Source organism: Phasianus colchicus, chromosome 4 (genome assembly GCF_987193195.1).
Source record: "Phasianus colchicus chromosome 4, bPhaCol1.hap1.1, whole genome shotgun sequence".
NCBI classification, from domain to species: Eukaryota; Metazoa; Chordata; class Aves; order Galliformes; family Phasianidae; genus Phasianus; species Phasianus colchicus.
The window spans coordinates 48,077,955-48,105,365 of record NC_143439.1 but is presented as its reverse complement, the minus strand read 5'-3'; the positions used below and the strand labels follow the sequence as shown (position 1 = coordinate 48,105,365).

Sequence of the window (27,411 nt, the reverse complement as noted above, 5' to 3'; positions counted from 1 at the left end):
TATGGGAACACAAAATTATTCAGAGACTAAACTATCCTGAATCCCCCCAAGTATATATATAGTATGTAGAATACTACATACTATCTAAGGTAAATAAATGAACCACCAACAGGATACAAGTATACATTTACACACATTTGATCTGATTTTTGAATGTGAGAAGAATAAACAAGATACGAATCTGTTAAAGAAAATCTAGCAAATGTAATGTATAGAAAGCCTAGACCATTCCAACAGCTGTGGAATAACTGCACTGCAGGAGATGGAGAGTAAATGACAAATTATTGGTTCACAATAAAGGAACACCCTCAAAAGAAATATTTTCCATGTGCTAGGTTAAAATACATATACAAACATCCACATATACATATATATACATATAAATTAAAGAGTTTCCTCTTTTACTTCACTCTGAAAAGTACAAGAAAGGACATAAAGAGCTCTTCCACAACTTTTATCTGCTTGTTTGACGATGGGGGGGGGGGGGGAGGAACAGGGCAGGAAAGGAAATGAACAAACTCCTGAAGGCAGAATGTTTCTGAAGAAAACAGCAGAGCGAAAAAATCTGTGATGCAAACAATATGATCACTCACACCTGAATAATATATTCATTGGGTAGATAATCAATATCAGGTCTTATAACTAAGTATGGAATCCAACAGAGGAATGACACCTCAAAACATCATATAATTCAGTGGCTTTTTGGAAGAAATCCCTACTGACAGATACAGAATCACAGAATCACAGAATCACAGAATGACCTGGGTTGGAGGGGACCTCAAGGATCATGTAGTTCCAACCCCCCTGCCTAGCAGGGCCACCAAACATACACCTTTACTAGATCAGGTTGCCCAGAGCCTCGTCCAACCTGGTCTTGAACACCTCCAAGGACAGGGCATCCACAACATCCCTGGGCAGCCTGTTCCAGGACCTAACCACCCTCCTAGTAAAAAACTTCCCCCTAACATCCAACCTAAATCTTCCCTCTTTTAACTTAAAACCATTTCCCCGTGTCCTGCTATTATCAGCCCTTATGAAGAGTTTACTCCCCTCCTGGGAGTAAGTTCCCTTCAGATATTGAAAGGCTGCAATGAGGTCGCCCCGCAACCTTCTCTTCTCCAGGCTGAACAAACCCAACTCCCTCAGCCTGTCCTCATAGGGGAGGTGCTCCAGCCCCCTGATCATCTTCGTGGCCCTCCTCTGGACCCTTTCCAAAATCTCCATGTCTTTTTTGTACTGAGGGCTCCACACTTGAACACAGTACTCCAGATGGGGCCTCACAAGAGCAGAGTAGAGAGGGACAATCACCTCCCTATCCCTGCTGACCACCCCTCTCCTGATGGAGCCCAGGATCCCATTTGCCTTCCAAGCCTTAAGGGCACACTGCTGGCTCATGTTAAGTTTCTCATACCCTCTCTTCATTTTCATTTCACAGAAATTTCAAATATATGTTTTATACAAAGTGCTACTTTTAGGTCACTGGCCATCTCTTTAAATCTATTTCAGACATTTCCGTGACCTGGAATAAGTATTGCTTCATGTTCGGATGAGATGAACATCTAAGGAATGATAGGCAATGAAAGAAAATCAAGTGCATTTTAATATGACAACCTATATAAAGTTCAGAGTGTTAACAAAAGAATATGAAGAAACCTTTCAATACTGACATGATTAATCAATAAAATTACCAAGGCAGTAATGAAATGCACTTTTTTTTTTTAATAATCAAACCAGTGAAAACTGATCACAGCTAACTCTTATTGTTCTTTCATGACATTTCCATGATGGTCCTCAGAAATGTCACTGGAAGTTTATCGCAGCACTGAGAAATAACTTCAAATTAGAGAAAAGTTTATCCATTACCACAGAAAATGTTGTAACTGTCATTACATCCCCAGTTCAGGAAGGGTACTTACCACATACATAATTTCAACAGAATCTAGAAAATTATATCTACAAACTAAGTACAGTCAGCAATAATTCATTTTCAGACATGGTAAGCATGTCTGGTGAAGAACATACTGTAAATATTCATACCTGAATGAACTTAGTGCATCTTCCTCTTCTTATCAAATGTTCTGATAACACATGATTGCAACATGGAATATACATGACAATATAAATTATCAAAAAGTGGCTAATTCCTCAGAACTCATGGGAATTCACTGAGAAGCAGCCAGCAATGTATTCTATTCATCTGAATCAGAATTATGAAGCCAAGTAAAACATAAACTTACTTTCTTTCTGCTCCTTTTTCTGTGACACAGATGGATGAGTAGGACTTAATACAGGTAGAGTGGTCATCCTCTCTGTGATGTTAGAGGACAAATCTGTGGACCACAGTGGTTCTCCTTCTGTAGTGGCAAACAGTTGGGTGCCGTATTTGGGGTTCTCTGATAAAGCATCATCATTTGTAAGATCGGGATTGAGCACTGATGCTGGAGATGTAGGTGCAAATGCATTTTCCTGTAAAGTCTCTCTAAACAGATTTGAGTTTGTGTTCATTTGGCCAGCTTGGGATAAAGGCGTGGTGGTCCAGGAGGGAGTCCGTGTGTTGATATCCACTGTGGGATGAGTCTTGGAATCGTTTTCAACCATGTTTGGCAGAAGAATGCTAGACGTTTCAATGTCACCATTAACTGTGAGGACATCACTCCCATTTGAATAAAAGCATGTTTTTTCTAATACCCCTGGAAGAAAGGAAAAAATACCAGTATTACCATCCTCCAGAAGGACAAGTGTCCAATTTGTTTTGGGACGTTAACAGTACAATAAATTTAGTGGCACTGGGTGACTGAATTCTTATACACCTGTAACTGTAGAATGAAAATTGGAGAAGCTCTAAGAAGTTCTATCATCATGGAAATACATTAGGGAATACTTATTTCTATATTGCATCATCTCTCGTTTTCATACTGTCCGTATGTTAGAAAACTATTAAATTCTTTTTTATTATTTCATATTCCATTAATATGGAAAGAGTTAATTAATGGAAAGAGGTGTTCTTTTTCTCTATACAAAATTATGTAATTTAACCATTACCACTAAATAAAATCCATGAGTTCTTTCTCACTCTTCTCTGATACTGGATTTTGAATACACAGTTGTGCACAGATTTTTAGTCAAGTGCTATAATATGTTTTTGTTCTTCATTTGTTATCTTATACACAAACACAGACTTTTCTTAGTTGTATGTGTTGAACAGTCGTAAGTAACTTTGCAAATCAAAACAAATGCATAACTCTAAGGATATGTATTCCATATGAAACAAGGAATCCGGAAGAAATAGCAAGAAAATCTAATCCACACATTTTTCAGTCACTTTTGTGACTATTACTGAAATAAGTAATTAATAGAGTATTAATAAATAATTAAGGAGGAGTCTCAAATACATACATTTTAGTTATATCTAATAGAAGCTACAAATATTAATAAAAGCTACAAATACTAACTCATTTTTTAACAAAATATATTAGAGTCATATTTAACTCTAAAAGTGAAACACCACTCCATTGTAAACGGCAAAAGCAATTTCTGCATCTGGTTAGTCATGTAAAACAGCTTCATAGTAATAAATATTCCATTCCACGTTTGAAACATATATCTTTCTTATAGTCTTTCATAATGATTTTTTCCTTCACTAACTCATTGGTGAAATTGACTCCTGATTCCAAAAAACACTCACTGCCACATCCTCTGAAGTTCATTTTCAATTTGGTTATTGTGTTTACAAAATGCCCAGTATCATGACCATCATTTAGCCACATCTTCTGCTCTGCCAACTCCAGTCACTGCTTGCAGCCTGCTACCACTTGGGTATTCTGAGTCCCTTTTTCCTGCTGTTATAGAATCCCTTTCCTTGCTTTTTTTTTTTTTTTCTGCCACTTTGCAGCTAGATTAAATCAGTCTTCTTCGTGGAAATTCAAAGACTGGGCAGGAGGATATCTTTATTAATCGCAGCTACAAGTAACTGTGTCAGAAAACCCAAATTTCAGTTTGAATTCACTTTGGGTTGGGAAGTTTAATATAGAAGAATATGAAACCAAAAGAGTTGAAAGGAAGAACCTCAGCATTTCCCTTTTCATTGAGTAATATTCAACTGCAGCAACTGGAACTGGGAAGAAAGACTTGTAAGGCGCCTGAAATGTAATGGGATTCAATGAAACAGCTACCCTTTAAGATTTGCCAAACACTCATTTATCCATACTGTTTTGGTTCAATTGTCACTGACTGTGAATAAAACTTTGTGTGTATCTTTCACTAGCAGAACCCAAGGGACCTTTCATATATGCATGTGAAAGTTTCTGTTTTTCTACCAGTAAATGTGCATAATTCATTGTGATTTGGAGAAATGTACTGTGCTTTACAGAAGCAACGAAAAAACTCACACCCACAAATTATTTCAGCAGCAATTTGTCTTTCCTTTTGTACTCTGGTCAGGCCAAATGGGAAGAACGAATGTGCCTTGATTTCACAATTAAGATCAGTAGTAATATGATTTTTCTAAAATCTTAGGAATTGTGGCTGAGCATATGCAGAGATTATGCTCACTCATATGTAGTTCTGTGTGGATGCTGTATTTCAAAATAAAGCTTCGAATCCCTATGAGTGGGAAGCCTACTTTGTTTTAAGTTTCAAACTTCAGCCATTTTTTTTCAAACTCAACTTTTCAAAAGTTAAAATGAAAAAATCAGCTTTTCTTCCTACTTTGAAACAATGCATTTTTTTCCATGACTTGTGAATAGCTGAGGGGATTTTTTCACATTCTTAGTCCTCCTCCCTAGACTCTTTTCTTCTCCTCCACTCAACACAAAAATAGAAAAGTCTTGGAAATGTCAGTCCCAAAGAGCTATGAATAATGACTTAAAATTAAAGTAAAATGATTAGCTATTTATATATCACTCAGTAGAATAGTAGGAAAAAACATTACAAGTCAGGTGTAAGCTTGAAAGAAGTTTAAAAATATTTTGGCTTAATATGATGGACCAGTAAACAATGTTAAGAAAATTATTGCATTTCATCCACTGGATTCTATCCTCTACCTATTCACTCAATTCTCTGTTTGGAACTAGAATAATAGCCATCACTACCCATAAGATCATTTTCTTCTTCTGAGATCCCTAGATATTTGTTTGCTTCTTCAGCCCATCTTTCCAGCAATAATGTTCTTGTTCTCTTTTCAGTTACTCAGTGATAATAGTTCCTTTTCTTGACAGGCGGACTGCATGATGAACTGTCTTCCAGGCAACAGATTTTCCCAATTGTATCTCAGCTGACAATAAATGTTATTGAATGTCTTTTAAGATTGTTTTTGCCCACCAAGTAGCAACCCTTAAAGAGAGCAAGTGAAGGTTTGGAAGAATAGGAAGTTGATATTACTAGAGAGTTATGGCCTCTGGGTATGTACAAGTTTCACACTTCCATATTTTCATATAATTGAGTTTAAATTTTAAGTTCTAAATCTTCTAGACAGCAATCTTAGGACTCAAAAAGTCTAAAGAATCCAGCTTTTCCTCCTTCTAGAAGAGTGCTCTAGCAATTGTTTTGTTATGTGCTGGCAGGCACCATCAACATTAGGAGGTTTTAAAAGACTAGCCGTGCTCTTTTAATTTATGCTTTTAGATAATACTAGGAAATGTCTTCAGACTCTGTCTCAATCAGTTAGCTGCACTTGCCTGGGTTCTGGTGCATATGTTCTTGGGAGAGGTAGGCCAACCCTCTGCTTGGCACTCACTGCTGGCCAACTCTGATCCCTGTTAGTATATAAAATTTTGGATCACCTTCCTGAAGCACCTTGCTCTCCTTCAACACATTCTTCCTGTCCTCTCATCCTCCCAGTGCACAGAGTAGAGAATTTAAACACTTAATTGCAGTCTACAGATTCCACCGTCTCTCTGAATTAGGCTTAAATTTCCTTTGATTACAGTCCTTTCCCCCCCCAGATACCACTGTATGTTTTCAATCTTAAATTTTATTTACAGCATTTACATTTCTTACAGCATTAGAAGTTCTGTAGAAACTACTTAAATTTCAAGATTCCTAAGAAAATAACATTACATGTTTCAAAATAATCAGGTTTTTTTTAAATCTCTTCAGTAATGAGAAGTCTTCAGTATTTCCTATCAATGTCTGCTAAGAACTATACAAAACATATAATATAAAATGCAGAATATTAATTTTATTCATGTATGCATACACATTATATCCAACTATTCTTCAAATGTCAGTTTACAAAGAGTTTTGGGCACTAAATCATGTCCAGATAGCTAATTAGTTGAGAAATAGCTGTAACCCGTTTGGATTTGTGTCTCCAGCTACAGCTGGACATGTCCAGATGACAGAAACATAAAGCATGATGATTTTCATTGTGTTTGGTACAAAACCAAGGAACTGGCATTAGACTCATTCAGTTCAAAGCAGTGCTTTGCCAACAATCTTACTGATCATTTTCCAGTTGCTTTTCATTCTTGAGGAATTAATGTTTTATTTAAAGATCTGAAACGAACTGTTACAAGATCTAAAGAATAGTTGCACTGTTCAAGACACTACATTGAGATTTTGGCAGTATATTCTGTGCGTGATTTCTAACAGTTCACAGCAGGAAATCTGAAAAAGACCAAGTCTGTTTAAAAAGCTAACCAAAAAGGGCAAAGCAACCTAACAAAACATGTAATGGATGAGGCAGTTACACAGAATAAAATGATACTTCACTGCTATAACTAGCCACCCAGTGAGATTTCTTCTGCAGTGGTTTGTCCCTATGAAACTGCACATTCTGAAGGCAAGGACACATCACTTATAATCACAGAATCATACAGTCCTAGAAAGGTTTGGATTGGAAGGGACCTTAGAGATCACCTAGTTCAAATTACCCTGCTGTAGGCACAGATACTTTCCACTAGACCACATTGACCAAAGCCCCATCCAACCTGACCTTGAGCATCTCCAGGGATGGGGCATCCACAGCTACTCCGGACAGCTTGATCCAGCACCTGACTACCTTCATAGTGAAGAATTTCTTCCTTATATGTAATTTAAATCTACCCTGTTTAAGTTCAAAACCATTATCCCTTATATGCCGTTGTGAAAAGTCTTTCTCCATCTTTCTAAGACTTTTTTAAGTATTGAAAGGCTGCAATAAGTTCACCCTGGTGCCTTCTCTTCTGGAAATTCTCTATTTATGTTTTAGACTAGAGGTCTCTATTTATGTTTCAATCACCAGTGAAACATACAAGAATGACCACCACAGAATTAAACTCTTCCATGTGGTGGAAAGATAGGAACAGAATTTCCTATATAGAGAATATCTAATCTGAACCAGTCAGGACCATCAATTTGTTTCTTATATTGTAAATCATCATACCAATATCAGGCTGTAACAGCATTCATTTATTACTAATCTGAGTTGAATATGAACTATTATTCTGGATATAGTGTATTCTCAATAAACAGAACATAATACATTATTTTAGACACATTTTAAAGTTGCCCATAGAATTTCTTCACTTAACTCCAGACATCAGATATGATTTGTTTCTAGGTTATCAGTGCACACAAAACAGAAGCTGCTAGCTGAAAGAGAATAGTAAATTAGAATCATGAAAATTCAAGAGATGCTTAAGGGAACTGCCAGTTTGACGTATGGTTAATAAAATCAAGCCTTATTCTATACCCCACAGTAATTGCACTGACCTAAGAAGATATAGCCCTGATGTTTGCTATGTAAGTAGAATCAGAACAAGTCCCATTTCCTCTTTACCTAGAGGATTTAATACATTTTAATGTGTTATGTCAATACTTGCCTCAGAAGAGGAACATGGGAAAATCTGACAAATATACCTGCTTTTTTATTCGCTTTCTCACCAAAGAATGAAAATCTAGGGCAGAGGATATGAAGGATACAAATGGAACCCTAAACATAAGGAAAGTAAATTGAATGGCATTGTATTTCTTAACTGCCAGACTTACTTAATCTTAATCCACTTCAGCATGTTCTCAGTTTAAAGATACATCCCAAGACTCAATTGTCAATCATGACATTCATTAGCTTTGTTTTCTTGACTTGCCTAACCTAAGCTAAATGAAAAGAACAGGTCTAAGATGTCTTGTTGTAAATCCTTTTCAGACTGAATTGAAAAAACAGATTTACATTGTCACTGTTTTGACAGAGGTGAAAGTGCTATTGAAACAAGTATTCAGTTTCTTCCTGCGCTTATATATATATATGTACTTATACATATTTATAAGGGCTGCTCAGTAGAGTTTGGACCTTCCCACCAGCACTTCATAACATTCTGTTGCTCTGTGACAGAAAAGCAAAGGGGCAATCTGAGAAAATGGTGTCTGACATGAAAGTGTGTTATGAAGCTGAGCCTTCCACACAGAAAAAAAGGTAACCATTGATATTCATTGACACTTGCTGGACGTTTATGGAGACCAAACAGTGAGCATCAGCACAGTGAGGCAGTACGTGGTGTGTTTCAGCAGTGGCAATGGCAGATCACCTCCGCTAATCAATAAAATTATTATATTGCTGGTATAGATTTTTACAAGTGTGGCACGCAGGCTTATGTTCACTGCTGGTGAAAATGCATAGCTAATGGTGGTGACTATGTTGAAAAATAGTATCTTGTAGTTGAGAATTTGCTCTAAAAAACAGCATTGCTATGCTTTTTGTATCTGTTGCAGTTGGCATGGAAATCAATAGGAGACATTACTTCCGGAGTAACTGATGTCACACATATATACACACATGCACACTCTCTCACACCAGCACACTTGTTAAAGATGTGCTTCTGAAGTACTTAACTAAGCTGAACAAGAAAATATTTTCATTTTAAAAAATTGAGAAATTCCACAGATTCTCAGCACTGAAAGAACAGATTATTTTTAACTCCTTTTTTTTTAAAAAAAAAAAAGCAATTTTTTAACCCAGTATTACTGTCTTTCTCATGCTGTAGTTGAAGTGATTTAATTACAAGATATGTCAACTTCTCTGTAGTGGTAACAAAGGGAAGGCTTCTTAAAATTCTGCTGGTTATAAACTACTAGCTTGTTAATTCTGTAATCTATGCAGTTAGTTATCAGACTAAGCCATTACAAAATCTAATATTTCTGGAACAAGTTTCCACAAAACACACTTGAGGTTTTGCATTGATATATATTTCATATATAGAACAAACAAATATATTTTGCTTAAATACATAAACGTCCAACATAAACATCATCTTGTACCTGTAAAACGACTGCTGAAAACCATCTACATACTACCTCTTCAAGTAGTGTGCTCATAAGATATGAAAAGGTTTCTTTGTTACCTTAAATAAACTTTAAATATATAAATCTAAGCAGCATATTTATCTCATTGTAACAAGCATTATTTTTTCACTAGGTAATTAGTTTGTTAGGTAGATGTACTGATATACACCTTGAACATCCACAATTATATTAGTGCTTGAGAATGCTGTTATACCTCGGTTTTCATTGCCTTCACTGAAAATGAGTCGATTTCTCCATTAGCACTCACCTACAAAGGTAAGCAGAATAACCAGCAAAAGGATAAGGGCACAGATGCATGGAATCAGTATTAGGAGCAAAAGTCGCAGGAACTTGGCAGAAGCCAGTTTTTGAGAGCAGCCATCCCCCATATTATCCTCATCTGTTCCCAAGACCTGAAAAACAAAAGAGCATAGTTTTATCATTTTGGTGTCACTTGATAACTCCTACATTTTCAAGAGCAGGCCTACGCATTTCACAAAACAAATGGATTATTTAAGTATATGCTAGAGGTAGTTTTTAGATTCTTATTGAAAAGCTGCATACAATCTTCATTCTTGGTGCACAGCCTAGTGTAATCCATGCCATTAATTTTTGTTTACCCAGTATCCATGAATTTACAGTTTCACTGAAATTTCTAAACCATTCTCATGACCTAGAAGTTGGATAGACATTTCATTTGAAAAAACAAAAAAGCAAAATACATAATAAATCAGTAATAAGACTAAATACACCTTATTTACTAATAACTAAAAATTAGCAGTTACCAACTACTGAAGACCTTCAAGTTCCTAATGATTTTTTAATAAAGAACCAAGAAATGATGACAGTCTTTGTTTTAAGTGACAATAAAAGTGATAAAGATCATTACACTTATTATCTACAATAATACTATCTCACTTTCAAAGTACTTTACCATGCTATAACTTATCACGGTATTCTATGGAGTTTGTAAGCAATATTTTGTGTTCCGTAAACGAAATACAGAAAAGCCTCAGTTGAGGTGCACAAAGTTTTGCAAAAGCCTAAACAGTTATTCAAAATATATAGTGTAGCCGGGGGGGGAGGGGGGAAGCATTCAAAAACATAACACCATAAAGGCTATGATCTCGTATATTAGAAGCATGTACTCTTTAAATAGAAACAGAACTGAAATACAAAATGTACTTTTAATAGCAAGACTGAAACTGTTATTACTAAGTCAATACATCTTTACTCAAAATTAACTAAAAATAATTCCATTTTTCCCTATAATAGCACGAAATAGGATGATAGAACAATTAACTCCAGACAGTCTCCCAAAAAGATGAATCATTAGTTAAAACCTACAAATAATATTTTAGCCTCTTTGTCAGAAAAATCAATCATATTGAAGCTGTGACAGGATACAAGAACGTAAATGCATCCATTACACTGACAAGCTCCTTCCAAAGAACTTAACACATGTATTATTAGCCTTTTAAATGACAGTCTCTGCATGAGACAATCCCTTTGACTGCTTTTGCTCTAAGTGCTTTTCTCTGAGAAATAGTTTACCAGGGCGAGAATGACAAGCCTGGTAATACTTCATACATCCAGGCATAAGGAAAAGGAGATCTCACGTTCTGGAGAAAAGGGTGACTTACAGGAGCCTAAATCCAAGCAAGAGTTAGACAGTCCCTGCTTGACTATGTGACATCTTTAAGTCCACATTTGCCTACATTTTCAGATTAGAGTTTTCAAAGTTTGCCCCAAGTTCTCCTTCAGGTCATGTTGGAGTTTGGCAGCTTAGCAACTACACACAGCTAGCTTCACTAGATTTGATAACCTTGGTTTGCTCAGTCTGTACCTTGCCTCTCTGGGAGATCTGAGTGCAGGTGGCACAGGAATAACACAGTTCTGCTTTGAATACAACTCTTCCAAAACCAAACACTGCCCTAACTTCAACTTTCAACTGCTTTTGAAAGCACAGCCAAAAAAGAGAAAATGGCATTAAATTGCTTTTTCTAACAGTACAATGGTTACAGAATTCCCTCAGGAAATGGTGCTGTTGAGTTCAATTCCTTGTTCAGCCTGAAAATTAGATCTGCAGATCGGTATCACAAGCATCTGTACACACTCCTTGTGAATCATACTGTGCCTTGATATTCTGTGAAAAAGAACATAATCCTGCTGTGTCAATAATGCAGGGAGCAGGACCATCACTACACAGACTACTGAGCTTCTGAAGTCTCTTGCTTGTATATTCCTGTTTCTTTGAGAATTTTTTTTTTTAAGTTTGTTGGCATTGTGGATACTACGTACTTTAATTGAATGTTTATGCTAAAGAAGAACTTTAAATACTTTTTTCTCTCTTATCAATTCCTAAAAGGAATAAAAAAATCCCAGTCTTTGCATTGGCAACTTACTGCCAAAGACTTAAAGAGTCTGTTGGATCCAAAAGTTATTGATGGTGACTGCTCAAGAAAAGAATGTTAAACTGGTAAAGATTTTTCTCTAATCACTACCAATTGCTTTTTTTGTATAACAGTTAAATAGAGGCAAATAAACAGCATGTTGTATTTTTCCCTTCTACAGGAAATGACCGCAGGAAAAACACTAAACCTATTTGAAATCATCATTGGTGACTCAGCAAGCATAACCTTAATTATCCATCATTTGTATATCTATTCAAAGTTTTTTTCCCATTAATTTCTGTGGTGAATATAAAATAAAACTAGAAGCAATGCTAATGGTTCCAATGTCATCAATGAGAATTTAATGAAGAGTCCTAGAGATAAATATAAACGCATTTTACCTACTCTTTACATATTCCCTGATCCTGTTTCTTTTCCTCTTGCCACCAAATACTGCAATACACAAAGAATACAAGTACCATTTTTAAGTGCTTTAAGTAGTTAATGGTATCTTCATCAATTTCAGTCCTGCTCTGTCCTCCTAGTTCTTCTTGACTACCACTACCCATAAAGATTAGCAAAGGTACCACTACAATTGTGTCTTCCTAGAAGCCTAATTTTAAACCAGTAACTGGCAAGAAAAGAAGGCTGAACTTCAGTCTCATTAAAAACTTAATACTTTTCAGCCCCAGCAGGGAAAGACAAAGAGTAATATTCCTCAGGGGCAATGAATCCAAACCCAGTCATGAATATTGGAACTGACAAAAAAAATAAAAATAGGAATATAAATGGGAACACACTTATTTATTGGGTACTATTTGGCCTACTTTATTCCTCCATGTTAATGGCTGAAATAAAAACTTGTCTCTCAAAACTCTGATGTCAATAATTTCTGCAAACCATTCTCTAAGTGTGTAAGACTTAGGTATCTTCTAGATATACTCTTTTCCCTCTTTCCAAGGGAAGAGCAAGAAGACATAGGAGCAGAATCATTGAGGGCAGACTGAAAGAGATCAAACCTAAATGCTAGCAGTTTTGGCATAGAATATATTTAGCAGAGTACTGGACCAAAGCATATTCTCAGTTCTTGAAGAACTGTGGTACAAGTTCTCTTCCTACCACTGATGCTACAAAGCTTGACTCAAGACTTCTTTCAGCTAAATGCTGTGTACAATATAAGTAGGAAATTTCAGTGTTTGAGTTTTGAGGCAACAAGTCACTTCCTTTAAAACAGTTGTTGTGCTAAACAAGAATTTAGTCTGAGTACGAGATGATTTTTAAAAATCGGGTAATTTCTTCTGACAACTAAAACACTCAGTCCCTAGTGAAATGCTATTGACTGCTACTTAATATCCAAATACTGTTCTGTAAGTGTTGGTTGCAAGTAAGAAAATATAACATGAACTCTGGTTAATTTCAATTCAGAATTTTAAAAAATCCTAGTCTTATTAGGATGGCTGGATCAGACTTCTCACACTGATTTTCTGAACCCACAGAGGTAAAGAAAAGATAGGGAGAAAAATAGTCTCATCTAACTACAGAAAGATTAAAATCTGGTTGGACCAAAATTCACAGCTTGTCTTCTGCAAGATATGGGGACAAACATCTCAAAGATGTCACTTCAATAACATCCTGTGACATTAAGGCCCAGGAATGACAAATTACATTAAAATTTATTGATGAAAAGCCTACAGTATCATGCAATTTTCCTTTTAGACACAAAAATTATCTAAGCTACTAATCTGTAAAACAACCTGAATCACAGGTTGTTTTCACAGAATATCACAGCACTTGGCAAAAATATGTCCTGTTGTTTGCATCACAAAGCTAACAAATGGTGTTCCAACAAGGAAATATCATTAGAGCTGACGGGCTAAACACAGTACCTTCTGCACATGCTGGATCTTTATGTCATCTTCTGGGTCACAAACATGAAAATATCTTGGGCAAGACATACACTGAAGCGCTGTACAGTGTTTATACTGGAAAGGAGTGGAAAAAATAGACAAGAAATACTACTGTGAAATGCAGAAAGAATGTCACTCGAGGATGGTAAATATATGGCCTTGTAGAAGTCATTGTGTTTTGGGGGAATCTGCCATCTAGCTAAACAATAGTTTATGCATGGAAAATGTTAGATTATGAAAACTATCCGCTGTTCTTTATAGGTCCTCGATATTGTTCCCATCCCAAAGTTGAAACAGTGCTCTGGTGTCAGTTTTTGTTATATTATTGACTCTCATGATGATAGTCTCAAAGCTCTAGAGATTAGATTCACATGACTGTGTCACCCCTTTACAGTTTTCCTTTCCGTGTAAGGGAAGAGAGTTCCCAGTTCTCACTGTTACAGAGCAAAAACTGAACATATGAAGTGTCAATGTTAAAAATAAGTCAACATGTAAAAATAAATTTAAACATTCTTAGATCCTCTTTTGACCAACACAATATTTCAAATGCCTGGGGGTGAGTAACAGAAACTAGAAGTGTTCTACATTTCTTATCAGATCTGTCTAGTTCACGTGAAAGCATGGGAGTCAGCAGTGCACTTTTTCATCCACAAAAAAAAAAAAAATGTAATAACATCCTTAATAGTCACTATAACAAGCAGAAAGTCTAAGATAAATCATCCAAATGAACAAGCAAAGTCATATGCTAAAAGCAGAAACAGACAAAAAGTCACTAGAAGTGAGGCTTTGCACAATTTTTCATTTCAAATGTTAAGGAATCAAGAAAGCCAAGCTGAAATGGATCATCTTAAGAATGGATACTAAGGAAGCAACAGAAATTGTCTATATACTGTATACAGTATATTGCAATATATTGCAAACGCAATACTCAGATTTAAGTATATACCACTAATTTAAAAGTGTCATAGTAATTCTAAAAGGAAATAGTGCAGTTTCAGGGGAGAAAATAACTTCTTCATACAGCAAGGCAGTAAACATTAGCAGCATGCTATTTTCACATGAATTATTATTTGCAAAATGAAATGTATCAGGTTTTTTTAGTAGCTCAAGCTCACTGTAAACCTGTAACTTCCCGCAGCAAATTCCACATCCTCAGAAAAATCACAAATTACTGACATAATACATTCCAAGTTCACTGAAATGACAGGGCCTCCTTTCCCACCTATGTAATAAAATACTCTGGCTTACCCTTACTTTAATCACTGGCATATAAACATGTTGAGTCATTCCCTCAGTCTGAAATACAAAGTATTCAAGGAAGGGAGATGTCATATAAAGCTGGGAACTTCTTTATTTCATAGAATCATAGAATAAATCATAGAATGGTTTGGGTTGGAAGGGACCTTTATGATCATCTAGTTTCAAGTCCTCTGCTATAGGTTCCCACTAGACCAGGTTGCTCAAAGCCCCACCCTTGATTGTCTCCAGGGTGGGAGCATCCACAACCCCACTGGGCAACATATTCCAGTGTCTCACCACCCTCACAGTAAAGAATTTCTTCCTCATATCTAGTCTAAATCCACCCTCTTCCAGTTTAAAGCCATTTCTTCTCATCCTGCCACTACATGCCCTTATAAGATGTTCCTCCCCAGCTTTCCTGTAGGCCCCCTTCAGGTACTGAGAGGCCGCCATAAGGTCCGCCCCGGAGCTTTCTCTTTTCCAGGCTGAAGAGTCCCAACTCTCTCAGTCTGTCCTTATAGGGGAGGCAATCCAGCCCTCTATTTCCCTCTATTGCCATGAATAAATACACAGAAATACATAGTTGATTCTAAATGCAGTGTTCGGATGGATTCTTACGGCTGAAGTTAATCTGAAACGCTTTTAACATCCCCATCCCTCATTTTCACTTTAAGTAGTGATAGTCATATATCAGAGATGCTTCCTAAAGGAAACACGATGTGTGAAGTAAGGCGGTTGTTTGCTCTTCAGACTACCACAGAGACCCATTGGTCACTTCTGTTCAGGTGATCTTTGAAGCTGTTATTAATCCAGCATGAGATTGCAAAGTAAAAATCCAAATTGGGCATTACCAGAAGTCATTATGAAGACTAAGCAAAATTCACTTGGTGTTCTTTCTTTCATTCATTTCTGGAGCACAACTTAATTCATAACAAATAATTTCAGCAGTTTTGTGAGACACTGAGGCAATTTTGGAACTGAGAAGAGTGTGCATGAAAAGCTCAGAAGACATATGTCTCACCTTGCTCTGTGACAACATAGTTCTGGTTCTGCTCCAGCTTCAGTTCAAGAAGGTTCCAAGGATAAGTTCACCAAGACAAAATCCAAACATATGCAATGTACCACCTGTGTATTTGAGAACCTGCACTGCTACCTGTCAAGCTTTTGCTTTGGAATATGACTGAAGACTCCTCAGACATCATCTTTGAATCTCTAGCTGAGGTATTAACAGCTGTCAGAGCCAGCAACAAGAAAGGCTCCAGCCTGTTTTATCTGGGTAATGTAGTGGACTTTGGAAAGTATTTAAGGTACTTGGAAAAACATCTATTTAATACTGAAATTTGTCTAAATAAATAATATAATGATTGGTCTTCCTGAAAAAATTTGATTTACACATCAGAAAAGTATTCACAAACAAAATATTGACCTTAGTTCTGAACTACAGATCTATTCTTTACATCTCATGGAAGGCAGAGGAGATAGAAAAGAAAGTTTTTTCTGGATTTCACATATCTAGCATGATACCTGTAACTGCTCTTCACCTCACTTAAGAAGAGATTTAGACAGACCATTTAGCCCTTGAATAGAATCAGTACTTCTTCAAAATAGGACTTAAGAAAATAAAGGGTATTTATTACTATGGGAGAACAGTTTTATCACCTCTTAATAGTATCTTTGAATCTCTTCATTTTTCAAAAGAAGTGCTGCTGAGTAACTTTGTGATGCATATTTATATATTACATATATTTACATTGTTTATAAGTTTCAGTGATATAAGTCTGCAACTACAACAATGGATTTTCCAGGTTTACAATGGAATTGTTGAATTTTCAAGAATAGTCAGAATAAGAAATAATTGAGTTTATGGCAATTCTAAGTTCTCACTTATTAATAACAGCTGGTAGCAAAGATGCCATGCCACATAACCAAAGCAAGATTTAGTAAACATATGGAAGATATCAAAGATTTCTCAAAAGCTACAGTGGAAGACATTCATTTTAAGGAGCAACCTATGGTTAGCATTATCTGGTATTTCTCAGTACCAGAACAAGGACATCAATTCAGCCTATCTCAGCAGGCAGCAGGAAAGTGTTTGGGGGAAATGAATCTTTAATTAATACAGAATTTATGCTTTGGGATTTATTTATTTTAAAGTTTCTAGGGCTTTCAAACATTACTCATCTGAAGTTTAAACAGCGCCGTGTTGTTTTTCTGAACATACACATTCACTTAAAATCTTTCCTGGATACCCACGTGTTCAGTGCACAGTGGTTTGTTAAGCAGATAGATCTGCCATGGCAATTCCCTGGCTATACATCACTGAGCATCATAATTCAGAGTGCAGGGCTGAAGCTTACAATACTGGCTTCAAGTTCTTGTTTTGCTGAGAATTGAATAAGAATTTGCCATGAGCCATCAGCACCAAAAAACAAAAGTGGAAACCATCAGAAAAGAAAAAAAATCTTAATGGCCTAAATTGTGCCAATGAAAAGATTCTTTAAAAAAAAAAAAAAAAAAATCCTGTAAAAGGGTGAAAGGATCCAGTTAGAGGAAAAAGGAAAACCTTCTCTTGAAAACAATTTTCAAGCTAGGAAAATTAGAAGAAGCAATGAGAAATCCTGGCTGCCCTGTGGCTCACAATCAGTGCACTAATCACCATCCATGTGTAAGTTCTACCAGAATGCCCATCCTGAAAAAGACTAATAGGCCTCATTAATAAATATACTTCTTTTTATTAATACTTGATCAGTAGGTTCTGCCTTCTGAACTTGAAGTCAACCAGTATATGATATATCTGCCATGCCTATTGCTCATTATACAGTCATCTATTTAAAATCATAAGCTTTCAACAATGTGAATTGGATGCTAATTGAAATTTTAGATTTGACGGTGTAATTTTAAATTTATGTTAATTATTTTTTTCTGAATTGTGAATAAAAAGATGATTGAATCTTGGACCAAGGATGAGAGCTGCAGCAATATTAATCAAAGTAAAGACATGGTTTAGAATCAAAACAAAGTTTCATCTGTTCAGCATAGCTGGATAGTTATTCAACCTCTTCCCAAGGATGAAAATGGAATTACATAATGTCTCAATAATCTGCTAAGTATAAAATGCAGAGGTTAAAATGCATTGATTTTTTTCAATAGAATACCATTTTTTTTCTCGGAAACACCGCCTTTGAACTTTTTGCTTCAATAGGAGAAAATTAAGAACAGAAAGGATATTTTCCCCAAATGTCAGTGCATTTTGACAGAAATAATTGAAGAGATGAGTAGGGATTAAACCTATTTGTCACTGTCTAAGTTATGAAACAATGATCTGGAACAGAAAACTCACAATTAAGTGCATTAACAAAGCACTTCCATAGGTGTAAGATTCTGGCTATGACTTTGATATAGTATCAAAGATTTTTGGACCACATATGGATTTATGGGATTAAAAACTTCCATCTAGGTGTCTGAAACAGTAACAATCTAGTGAATTATTATGCCAAAGAAGAACATTTCTACTGTATTTATGGCTAGGATTATTCAGCATCATCGTCATCTCTAGAACAGATGTCAGTTTTCCTCTCATTCACATCTTCACTGGAAATCTACAAGAAGTTACATAATAATCTATCTGTAATGAGGAAAAAGCAAATGAAAACCATCTGGGTTCTTAGCCCTTCCAGGTCACTAGCAACACTATTACATATACTCTGACTTTGCAAGGGAGAGGAAGAATTGCTAATAACTTTTAAACACATTCCACCACCATCTCAGACTTCTTTTCCAGCCTTGTCTGCATGCATTACATATTACTTCAACTTATATCTTTAAAACAGATGGGCAAGAACAAAGCTATGTTTTAGAAAGGCATTTTCTGCTGAATTATTTTGTGACATGCTGACCACAAATCATTTAGCAACAAATCAATAAATAAAAATCACTACTTTTTGATTTCCAATATTCTTTCAGATACATTATCCATCCTGTTTTCATACCTGCACAGAACAGACATCTTCCAAACAGCAACCCAGCTCCCAGCAATGTCTATCTCTAAGCCCTGTGTTCAAGAATAAATAGGCTTTTAAAGTAAGGCTCAGCTGTCTGTAAATGGGAAAATGCAGGAGATGGGGGAAAGCCTGGCAACTGCTAGTATGTTCTGCATCTACAATCTCCAGGTGCCACTGGTTCTGTTACCACTTTAACACAGGCAAAATAATCCACACAGCAAAAGACACGACCCTGGAAGAATGAGCAATGGAAAATAGAGCACATGAGAATCCCAGGGAATTCCAGAGCAGATACTATACATATACTCCACCTATTATGTGAATACAGAGCTACAGGTCCAAGAGACCTGGGATGCAAAGCTTCTAGTGCTACCAGTGGTTTCATTTCTAAAAGACTGCCCTGACTCATTTCTGAAGCCTAATGAGCTAGTAAGTGATTTTTTTACTGCTTCACTCGTAGGCAGGAAGGGAAGAAGTTTCACTTCTAGGAAATGCTCCCAAGTAACTTGCAGCTCTATTGGAGTGACAGCATAGGCTACTCTGAAACTAGGAGTAATGTGAGGTGAAAGGCAATGACAATCTGGGCAATTACTATTGCTATTGAATCACTGCTAAATTAAATCTATTTGGGATCAAAAATATCAGACATGGAAGATTTTAGCACATTCATTTTTAAAACACTAGGTTCAGTGTATGTCAGAACTGAGTGTTGCAGGTTTGGGGAAGAGAGGAAGACATGTTGACAGCCACTAACCATCCAGTCCCAAAGCAGGAGAATCATCCACTGAGAATTAAGCTTGAAATATCTCTCAACTACAAAACATAAATCAGAATAGATGCAGTCCCAAAAAAAAGGAAATTAATATTTACCTTCAATTCCTTTCTGCTAAAGCTTGGATAAAGATGACTTAAATGTTCAAAATAAAAATGCTTATTTTTTGAGAAAAAGTGAACCTTGGAATTTAGGAAGAGCAGTAGCTTGCAGGAGCACCTGCAGTCCACAGCTTGGCAGTCCACTTGACAGGTTTACAGGAGCTGTCCCCTATAGATTACTCTACAAGAAAGAAATTAGAAAATTTCATCAATTTGTATTTTCTCTCTCTTTTTTCTTTTTAAAGGCGATAGGTTATATATAGCACATGGGCAAAAGATGGTGCCCCACAGTGCATACTGTTGTGGGAAGTACATTCTTTGTGAAGAGAGGCAGAGCTTGAATCAACAAAGCATAAAGTTTATCACTGCAGGGCATCTCTGGCAATATCTGTTTTTCAGCCTCTTTTCATTACAGGACAACAAGCTGAAAACTACCTTAAGTGGGTAACAACACTAACACAAAGAAAGAGAGAATTATAAACTGTGCAATACTCAGAAAAGAAACAGTTCCACTCTAATGGCACAGACAGCGAAAAGGATCTGATGGACAAATTGATTCATTACATCTCTGCTTAGTTTAAGGATCAAAGACGACAAAGGAGGAGACAACCACAGAGATAACGCTACCTTTGGTCACTTCTGAGTGAATGTACTTTCCCAAACTGCCATTACTGATGAGTTGGCCACCAGGTCTCCGAGATCACTGAGTGGTTGTGTGGGTGCACGGTTATGAGCTGAGGCCGCTCCAGCACAGCATGCAGGGCAGGCTGGGCCCCAGTGGATGCAGCAAGACAGGAGATCACAGTGCAGATGCACCAAAGCTGAAAGCACATCAACAGCTAAATACCACATTCTGGTATTTATTGCTGCTTTTAAAATCCAAATATTCAAACTGTGCAGGTAAAACAACCAGAAATAGCAGCACGTTAATTATACTCTTAAATAAACAACGACAAGCATCTCTTTAAATTAGAGCAGCTTGAAAGCACAGCTGAGGAGAATTTCTCCCTTCAGGGAAACGATCCTCCACACAAGGGAGGCACGAGCTGAAATCTCGTGTGTTACCTCAGAGGCTTCTCACCTCTTTTTAAAGCAGCAAGTCCTTGCTCAACCGTTGTCTCATTACTGTCTGTGCATTTATGACATTAAATCATTACTTCTTTCGTGTTGGATGATTACAAAGCATTGACCAGAAGGGAACCGATGAAATCTGCTTCCTCCAGTTAAAAGGAGAGAGAATGGGGGAAAAAAATTCACCATGAGGGCACTACAACAGGCAGGGAGAGCTCTCAGGGCAGCCAAACGCCTCAGGGCCGCCGGCGCGATCGGAGCCGTTATCGGGTCGGGATGAGCCGTGAGCGCGAGGGTCGGAGCGGCACCGCCAGGACGTGCAGAGGGGGCTCCCCAGCTGCGCTATTTTTACGACGGTATGTTTTGCATTCAGACTTTCCATTGCAGGCGCCCCGGGTCAAGGGGATCCGCTCTGCTGGGGGAATCTGACAGGTCAGCCCGGAAAGAGTTATTTATAGAGGGGCGGGGGGCAGAGCGAAGGGATGCGGTCGGCGTCGTGTTCGTCTGTCGCGGGGTGCGAGCCGGGGGCGGCAGCACGAGCGCTCCTTCGCGCGGCCGTGCCGACAGACCGACGGGGAAACCCCAACGGCCCGACCCGGGCTGGGCACCCCGGGGAGAGAGAAGCTTTTAGAGGTTGTTCTGCACGAGAAGACCTTCACAAAGGGAGTTTAAGCTTGTGGTCAATTTCTTTTTTGGTAGGAAAAGAAGCTGGAACAGAGCGGGAACATCACTGTTTCAAACTGCAATCACATCACTCCTCTACAGCCCTGCGCTGCTTGGCTGCAGGCATTTAAAAATCAGGAGGTGCCCGGCAGCCACGTTTGGAAGGGTGTACGCTGCACATGCATGCCTACAACTGCCCTATTGCAAGTGGCCTGACACCTAGCCCTGCCAGACCACAGCTGGCCATCAGAAACGAAGCCTTTCTCTGGCCTCATAAGCGTCTGTTAGGGTATAAGCATAGTGATAGGTCAAGGGGGAATGGTGTTAAACTGAGACAGAGGAGGTTTAGGTTAGATATTAGGAGGACGTTTTTCACACAGAGAGTGGTGACGCACTGGAACAGGTTGCCCAAGGAGGCTGTGGATGCCCCATCCCTAGAGGCATTCAAGGCCAGGCTGGATGTGGCTCTGGGCAGCCTGGTCTGGTGATCCTGCACATAGCAGGGGTCCTTTTCAGCCCAGGCCATTCTATGACTTTATGCTCTGCCAGCAACACCTGACACGCTGATGGATTCAGCTCTTCCCACTCAGTGTAGCAGTATCTGCCAGCTTTAAAAGCTGACCAACCACAACAGGTGATAGCACCACTGTGTGTGATTGCCTCACAGCACATGACATTCAGCCCAAAAACAGGAGGCCTGTTACCTGGAGCCCCCAGTCCAGGTGAGGGTCAAAGTCACATCTCCCAACTCCTTAGGAAGTGCCTCAGTGCCTACATATTGGGATGGCCTCACCCTCCTGAAGCTGCACCTCCATCTGAGCCAGTAGGCCACATACATGGAAGCACTGGCTTCCTTCTTGTGTACAAAAGGCTTATGTAGAATTCAGCACTGATTGGTTAGACCATTTGGGTCATGGTGAGCACAAGAGTTGCTGGGATTCTTCACCAGGTCTAAGCATCCCAACACTGCCTTGCCTGCCCATCTTCTCTGCTGGCTCTGTCAGAGGTTCTATCCACCTCAGCCTCTGAGAGCACACCTTTAGCCACACAAATGAGAAGAAATGCTACAAGTATATGAAGGTTTGCTATAATAGCAGGACATTAATTTTCCTCAAGGGAGCAGAGTGCTAAGACCTAATCATGTATGCCAGCTTAGCAAAATAAAATAAAATAAAGGGGGGTAGGGGGAAGGGGGAATGAAAAGAAAGAATGGAAGAATAACCATTCCTACATGGAAGTAAGCATGCATTTTAAAATAATTACTGGCACTGCTTACGGTCCTGGCTTTCCTTTATGTCTGCAAACATCATCTAATACATAAGAAATGAATAAACAAAAATTCAGATACATTAAACTGCCCAGGGTGTACAGCACATTTTATAGAACACTTTCAGTTGTGACATATTTGAAGCTACCTTACACTCTCGATTCACTACATGCTCAAGTTATCTGCCATAGGCACGCAGCTGAGTGCCAGATAAGACTTTTGGAGAGGAGGTGAATGCTTTCTTTGATGCTTCTGGGTCAAAGTTCTGGGCTCCCAAAGAATGGGGGGCAACACACAACGTTTTGCCCTGATGGTCCCATCAGTTACTAATAGATCACAAACAGATTCCTCTAATATGGGAGTGAGCTGAGCAACCTGGCTCGCTGTCCCAAGAACCCACTCAGTAAAACAAGTGCTGCTGGCTGCACTAACAGTGCATGAGGAGTGAGGATGGTGCACAGGCTGAAGGGCTTCACCATTACTGGGGAAGTCACAAGTATTGCCTTTCTGAACAAGTTTTGGACAGTGTTTGAGACTCCCCCACCCCTAGAGAAGCTTTGTACAGAATGTAGATGGCCAGGACATTCAGGCATTGCTACCAGCTTTTAGAGAAGCACAGTGGTTGCTGACTCATTGCAGTAAATGTTTAGGGGATACCTAAATAGCCTCTGATACCATCATTCAACTGTGCCTATACCCCAACAGTTAAAGCACCTGAGAGGCTGGTAACAGCCCAGACTAACGCATACATGACAAGAACAAAACTAAGAACTGTAGTTTAGTATTGCTATGGGACCATCTTCGAGAACATGGAAAGGACATAAGAGGCCATACGGAAAAATCCATCCCGGGTTTTTACTGCTGAAAGCTAAGCCCTCCCAAGAGACCCCACGAATGCACTAAAAGCTCTAGGTATTTCATTTCACTTAGAGTTTCACCATCTCAGCCAGACTGCTAATAACTTTACATAAAAAGTCAATTAATTAACTGTCTGCAATGAAATGCATCTAAGGATTCTGTGTTTTAAATCAAGTGGAGAAATGATACAATTAAAGCACTCTTGCCATATTTAGGAACTTCTAAAAAACGCCGCTGTGCAATTTTGGTGCATGTGGAACGATTTCACAGCACAGGAAGCTCCACCATCGTCTTTTCGAGTGCAAAAGCACAAAGTTGGCAAAACGCGTTATCTCGCTGGGGCACGCAGTGTGCGGTGCTGGCCCGAGCGCGCTGACACTGAGAGCACCCGCAGCCTCCCGCCGCTCTCGCCCGCCCCGCGGCATGACCCGCACCGGGGCTCGGGCAGACACCTGCTCGCTCACCCCGCGGCTGTCTAGCCTCCCTTCCACCTCGATCTTCCCGCTGGGGAGCTTGCGGGGAGCTGGGAACGCCGTCGCCCAGGTACCCTGCCTCTCCCAGCGAGGACTAACAGCTCGTTTTCGCTTCAAGTTTCCCGGCCCCTCACTGTGACGCTCCGAGAGATGACCTTCCGCGGGGGGCGGCGACCGTCGGGCGCACAGCCGCGGCAGGGGTGTCCGGCTTTGGGGGCTCCACGCCGAGGATGGGGCCACGGGCGGGGTCCCGCCGGACACTAAGCCCCAACCTCGCTCTCGCAAAGCTCGAGCGGACCTGTTGCCGCCGGGCTCGGCGCACCTCCGGCCGCTGAACTGATAGGGCGCGCCAGCCCTCTTCGTTTCCCCCACTGACTGTAGGAGCTGGGTCTCGGCAAGAGGCTGGCACAGAGCCGTGGGCGACACGACCCAGCTCGCAGTCGAGCTCGGTCGTATCCGCGTTCTCTTTGCGCAGCCGTGCGCACAGGAGAGCTCAGGCAGCGGAGCGCCCGCAGAGACAGGTGGGGCAGACAGTCACCTCTCCCCAGCCGCCCCGGAACGCGTCCCCTCGGGCGGCACGGCCCCGACCCTCATTCTTTCTCTCCAGCCACGGGGCCGGGAGCGGGACTCTCCACTCTGCGCTGACCCGTGCGCCCTGCCGCTCGCCCGAGCTCCAGAGAACGAGCACCAAGCGTCGAGGTACTGGCACCGCACCCTCGCTCGTAGCCTGCCGGCGCTTTCAGGCTGGCCTTACCCTTCTGGCGGAGAGGACCTGCCGGTAGCGCTCCTCCTCTGTGGGCAGGGCAGGGAACTGTTGCATGGAGAGCATGCTCGCGCTGTCGCCGGCTCCTCTCCGCTCTCTCCTGATCCCCGCTCTTCTCTGCCCCCGCCGCTGCCGAGCCGCCCGCCTCCCGAACGCGCACACACGCTTGCCGGGCGCGGAGCGAGGGGCTCCGCATTTTGTCTGCTCGGTGCGCTCCCCCCCCACACCCCACACCCCCCACGTCTACCCGCCCAATAATAATAAACCTCCGCGAGAAAGCCGCCGCATCCCCACCCCTTTCCTATACAAAGACTCTACCCTTGGGGACAGGCTGAGGGACAGCCTACTTGTTCGTTTCGCCCTCAGCACCATCCCCTGGGGAGGGCGACGGAGGTGGGCGCCGCGCAGCTTTCCAGCTGGCAGCGAGGGGCTCACGCGGCTGCTGGGCTGGGGCTGGCCTCTGCCGCACCCAATCTCCACCACACCGAGCTCCGCGTCTCCGGGCCGGAGCTGCTCTGCGTGGCAGAGAACGCCTCCGGCTCCCTACTGCTCATTGTGTGGGTTAGGAGCCAGCAGCAGCTCTCGCTTCTCCTCGAGATAGGAAGTTTCGTGCCCACGGGCGGTCCAGCTCTTCCTTTCCGAAGCGCGGCGGAGTGCCTTTCCCTGACGCATCCTCCTCGGCTCCGAAGAGAGGGCTCCGGCTGAAGTCACACACGGCGAGGGTTTGTGCATCTCTGAGCTCTCACGCCCGGTGCTCAACTCAGCAACAAACATCATGGCACCACTGGAGCAGTCTGGGACCCCTCCGGCGGCCACAAAATAGCATCGCCAGGGCCGGGTTCTGGAATTACATATGCAAGCAAAAAGGCTCCCCGTTCTTAGCGCGCCTGTTCCAGTGCTTCTGAAGTAGTCCTTCAAAATGCAGGTCAGAAAGCACCTAAGAAATGTGTTAAAACAGTTCGACACGGGTATGGCTTCTATTCCTAATCACGACTAAGGCTGTCAGTCAGGATGACACCATTCAGATGCAGACATATCTATAAGCAGACCTTGAGTAAAAAACTCCCTCTCAGCTCCTAGCTGGCTTCTGTCCGGGTATCTGTCACTTTATATTCGGCTGTAGGGTGTGTCACTTTTCATTCGTGTGTAAAGTTGGGGCATTTTGTGCTTCTGAAGTGCTCCTGACCACGGTATTTCAGTCCTGCACTCTTTTACCCAACCTAAGTCTACTCGGGAGGGAAGACAGTGTTGTGTTTTTTTGCTTTTCTTCTTTCTTCTTAAATACTTGCACAAATAGTAGGAAAAGGGGGGCAGAAGATAGGAGCAAGAGCATTTATGCATTAGGCAATTCAGACATTGTGTAAAATAAAATAAATAATATAGGCTATTAAAAAAAAAAAAAAAAAAAAAAAACACATGAAAATGAACACAATGAAAACCGAAAATGAAAAGGTAAGGTCCATGGCCAGCATGGCCTTGGTGGGAGGCTGCATTCTCTCAGCAGAAATAATGAACTCCAAACCTTAACCCAAACTTTACTCACAGCCTCATGGCAACTCACTCAAGCTGGAGAGCCACTTTGATGCTGTTTCATAGCTAACAAGATTCAGCCAATGTACAGCACACAGGGAAAGCCTAAGTTGAGCTCTGCTTTTAGCAGTTTTATGGGAAATACTACCTGAGGAACAATTATTTAGATTAAATAATACTTGGTTGAGAAGCCTCAAGAGCATGGCCCATATTCATATTCCCTATTTGTTGCAGAGAAGTTGAACTAGATGACCTCTAAAGGTCCCTTCCAACTCTAAGGATTCTATGATTCTATTCTGTGATTCAATATTGATACTGCAGTCCTGCTAGGAACTTGTTTTCTGGTAGAACCACATATAAACATGTCAACACAGAGTACAAATAGCTCAGTAACATTACCTTTAGGGGAAATGAAGAAGTACACCTCATCATTACCATATAATTTGACTTTTAATTAAACACCCGTGCCCAATAACCAAAATGAAATCAGAATAGAAGAGGGATATTGGGAGAGGAACTGCTGCCAGGGTCGCATGCAGCCTGCCCACCAAGAACACCCCCCCCCCAAATCATATCCCAGAGCAGCTTCCACGCAGCTCCAACTTCTGCTGTCTGGCACAGGAACATCCTCAGGCTGAGCACGTCAACCTAGAAATCACCTGCAGAGAAGATGGCATGCAGTGCTGATACACTTTGGAACCAGAACAGCTGAAATGGCAAGCACTCAGAGTTCAGTGCTTTAAAGCCATAATCATGCATAGAAGCTTTCAAGAACAAATTTTGGTATCTGCATAGTGACATTTCCCTCTCCAGGAGTACTCTCAGAGCAAATGTCTCATAAATCACTTACATGCCTATTTATTTATGAGGCCAAAGCAATAATCCACTAAATCCACTCCCATTTGTTTCATCTTAATCGGCTTCCCAACCCGCTGTCAGTACAGCCATGAAGGAAAGTGATTACATAACTTCAGTATTAATCTGAGCAGTGAGAACAACTGCCGAAGAAGGGAAAAAAGCATGACTAGAACTTCCATTCCAGCACATCAGCTGTTATTACCTGGGAGAAGGTTGATCCTTTTTGATAATAGTCCTAGAAAACAAAGTAGTGCAAG

General features: G+C 40.2%; 1 protein-coding gene across 4 annotated transcripts in view; it reads right to left on the bottom strand.

The window, feature by feature from the left end:
• The window catches only part of CORIN (corin, serine peptidase), a 119,936-nt gene extending 94,801 nt beyond the window's left edge, over window positions 1–25,135 (bottom strand). For 2 of the 4 annotated variants that reach the window (XM_031588552.2, XM_090139478.1), the window contains exons 1-3: window positions 24,758–25,135; window positions 9,527–9,671; window positions 2,238–2,690 (exon numbers count right to left, since the gene is read on the bottom strand). In XM_031588552.2, the coding sequence (XP_031444412.2) occupies window positions 2,238–2,690; window positions 9,527–9,671; window positions 24,758–24,832 (673 nt within the window). In that variant the 5' untranslated portion in view covers window positions 24,833–25,135. Of the gene's footprint in view, window positions 1–2,237; window positions 2,691–9,526; window positions 9,672–13,537; window positions 13,906–23,994; window positions 24,307–24,757 lie in introns of those variants that run through there. The other 2 variants (XM_090139477.1, XM_090139476.1) reach the window with 2 other exon arrangements.
• Window positions 25,136–27,411: the final 2,276 nt, after the last annotated feature.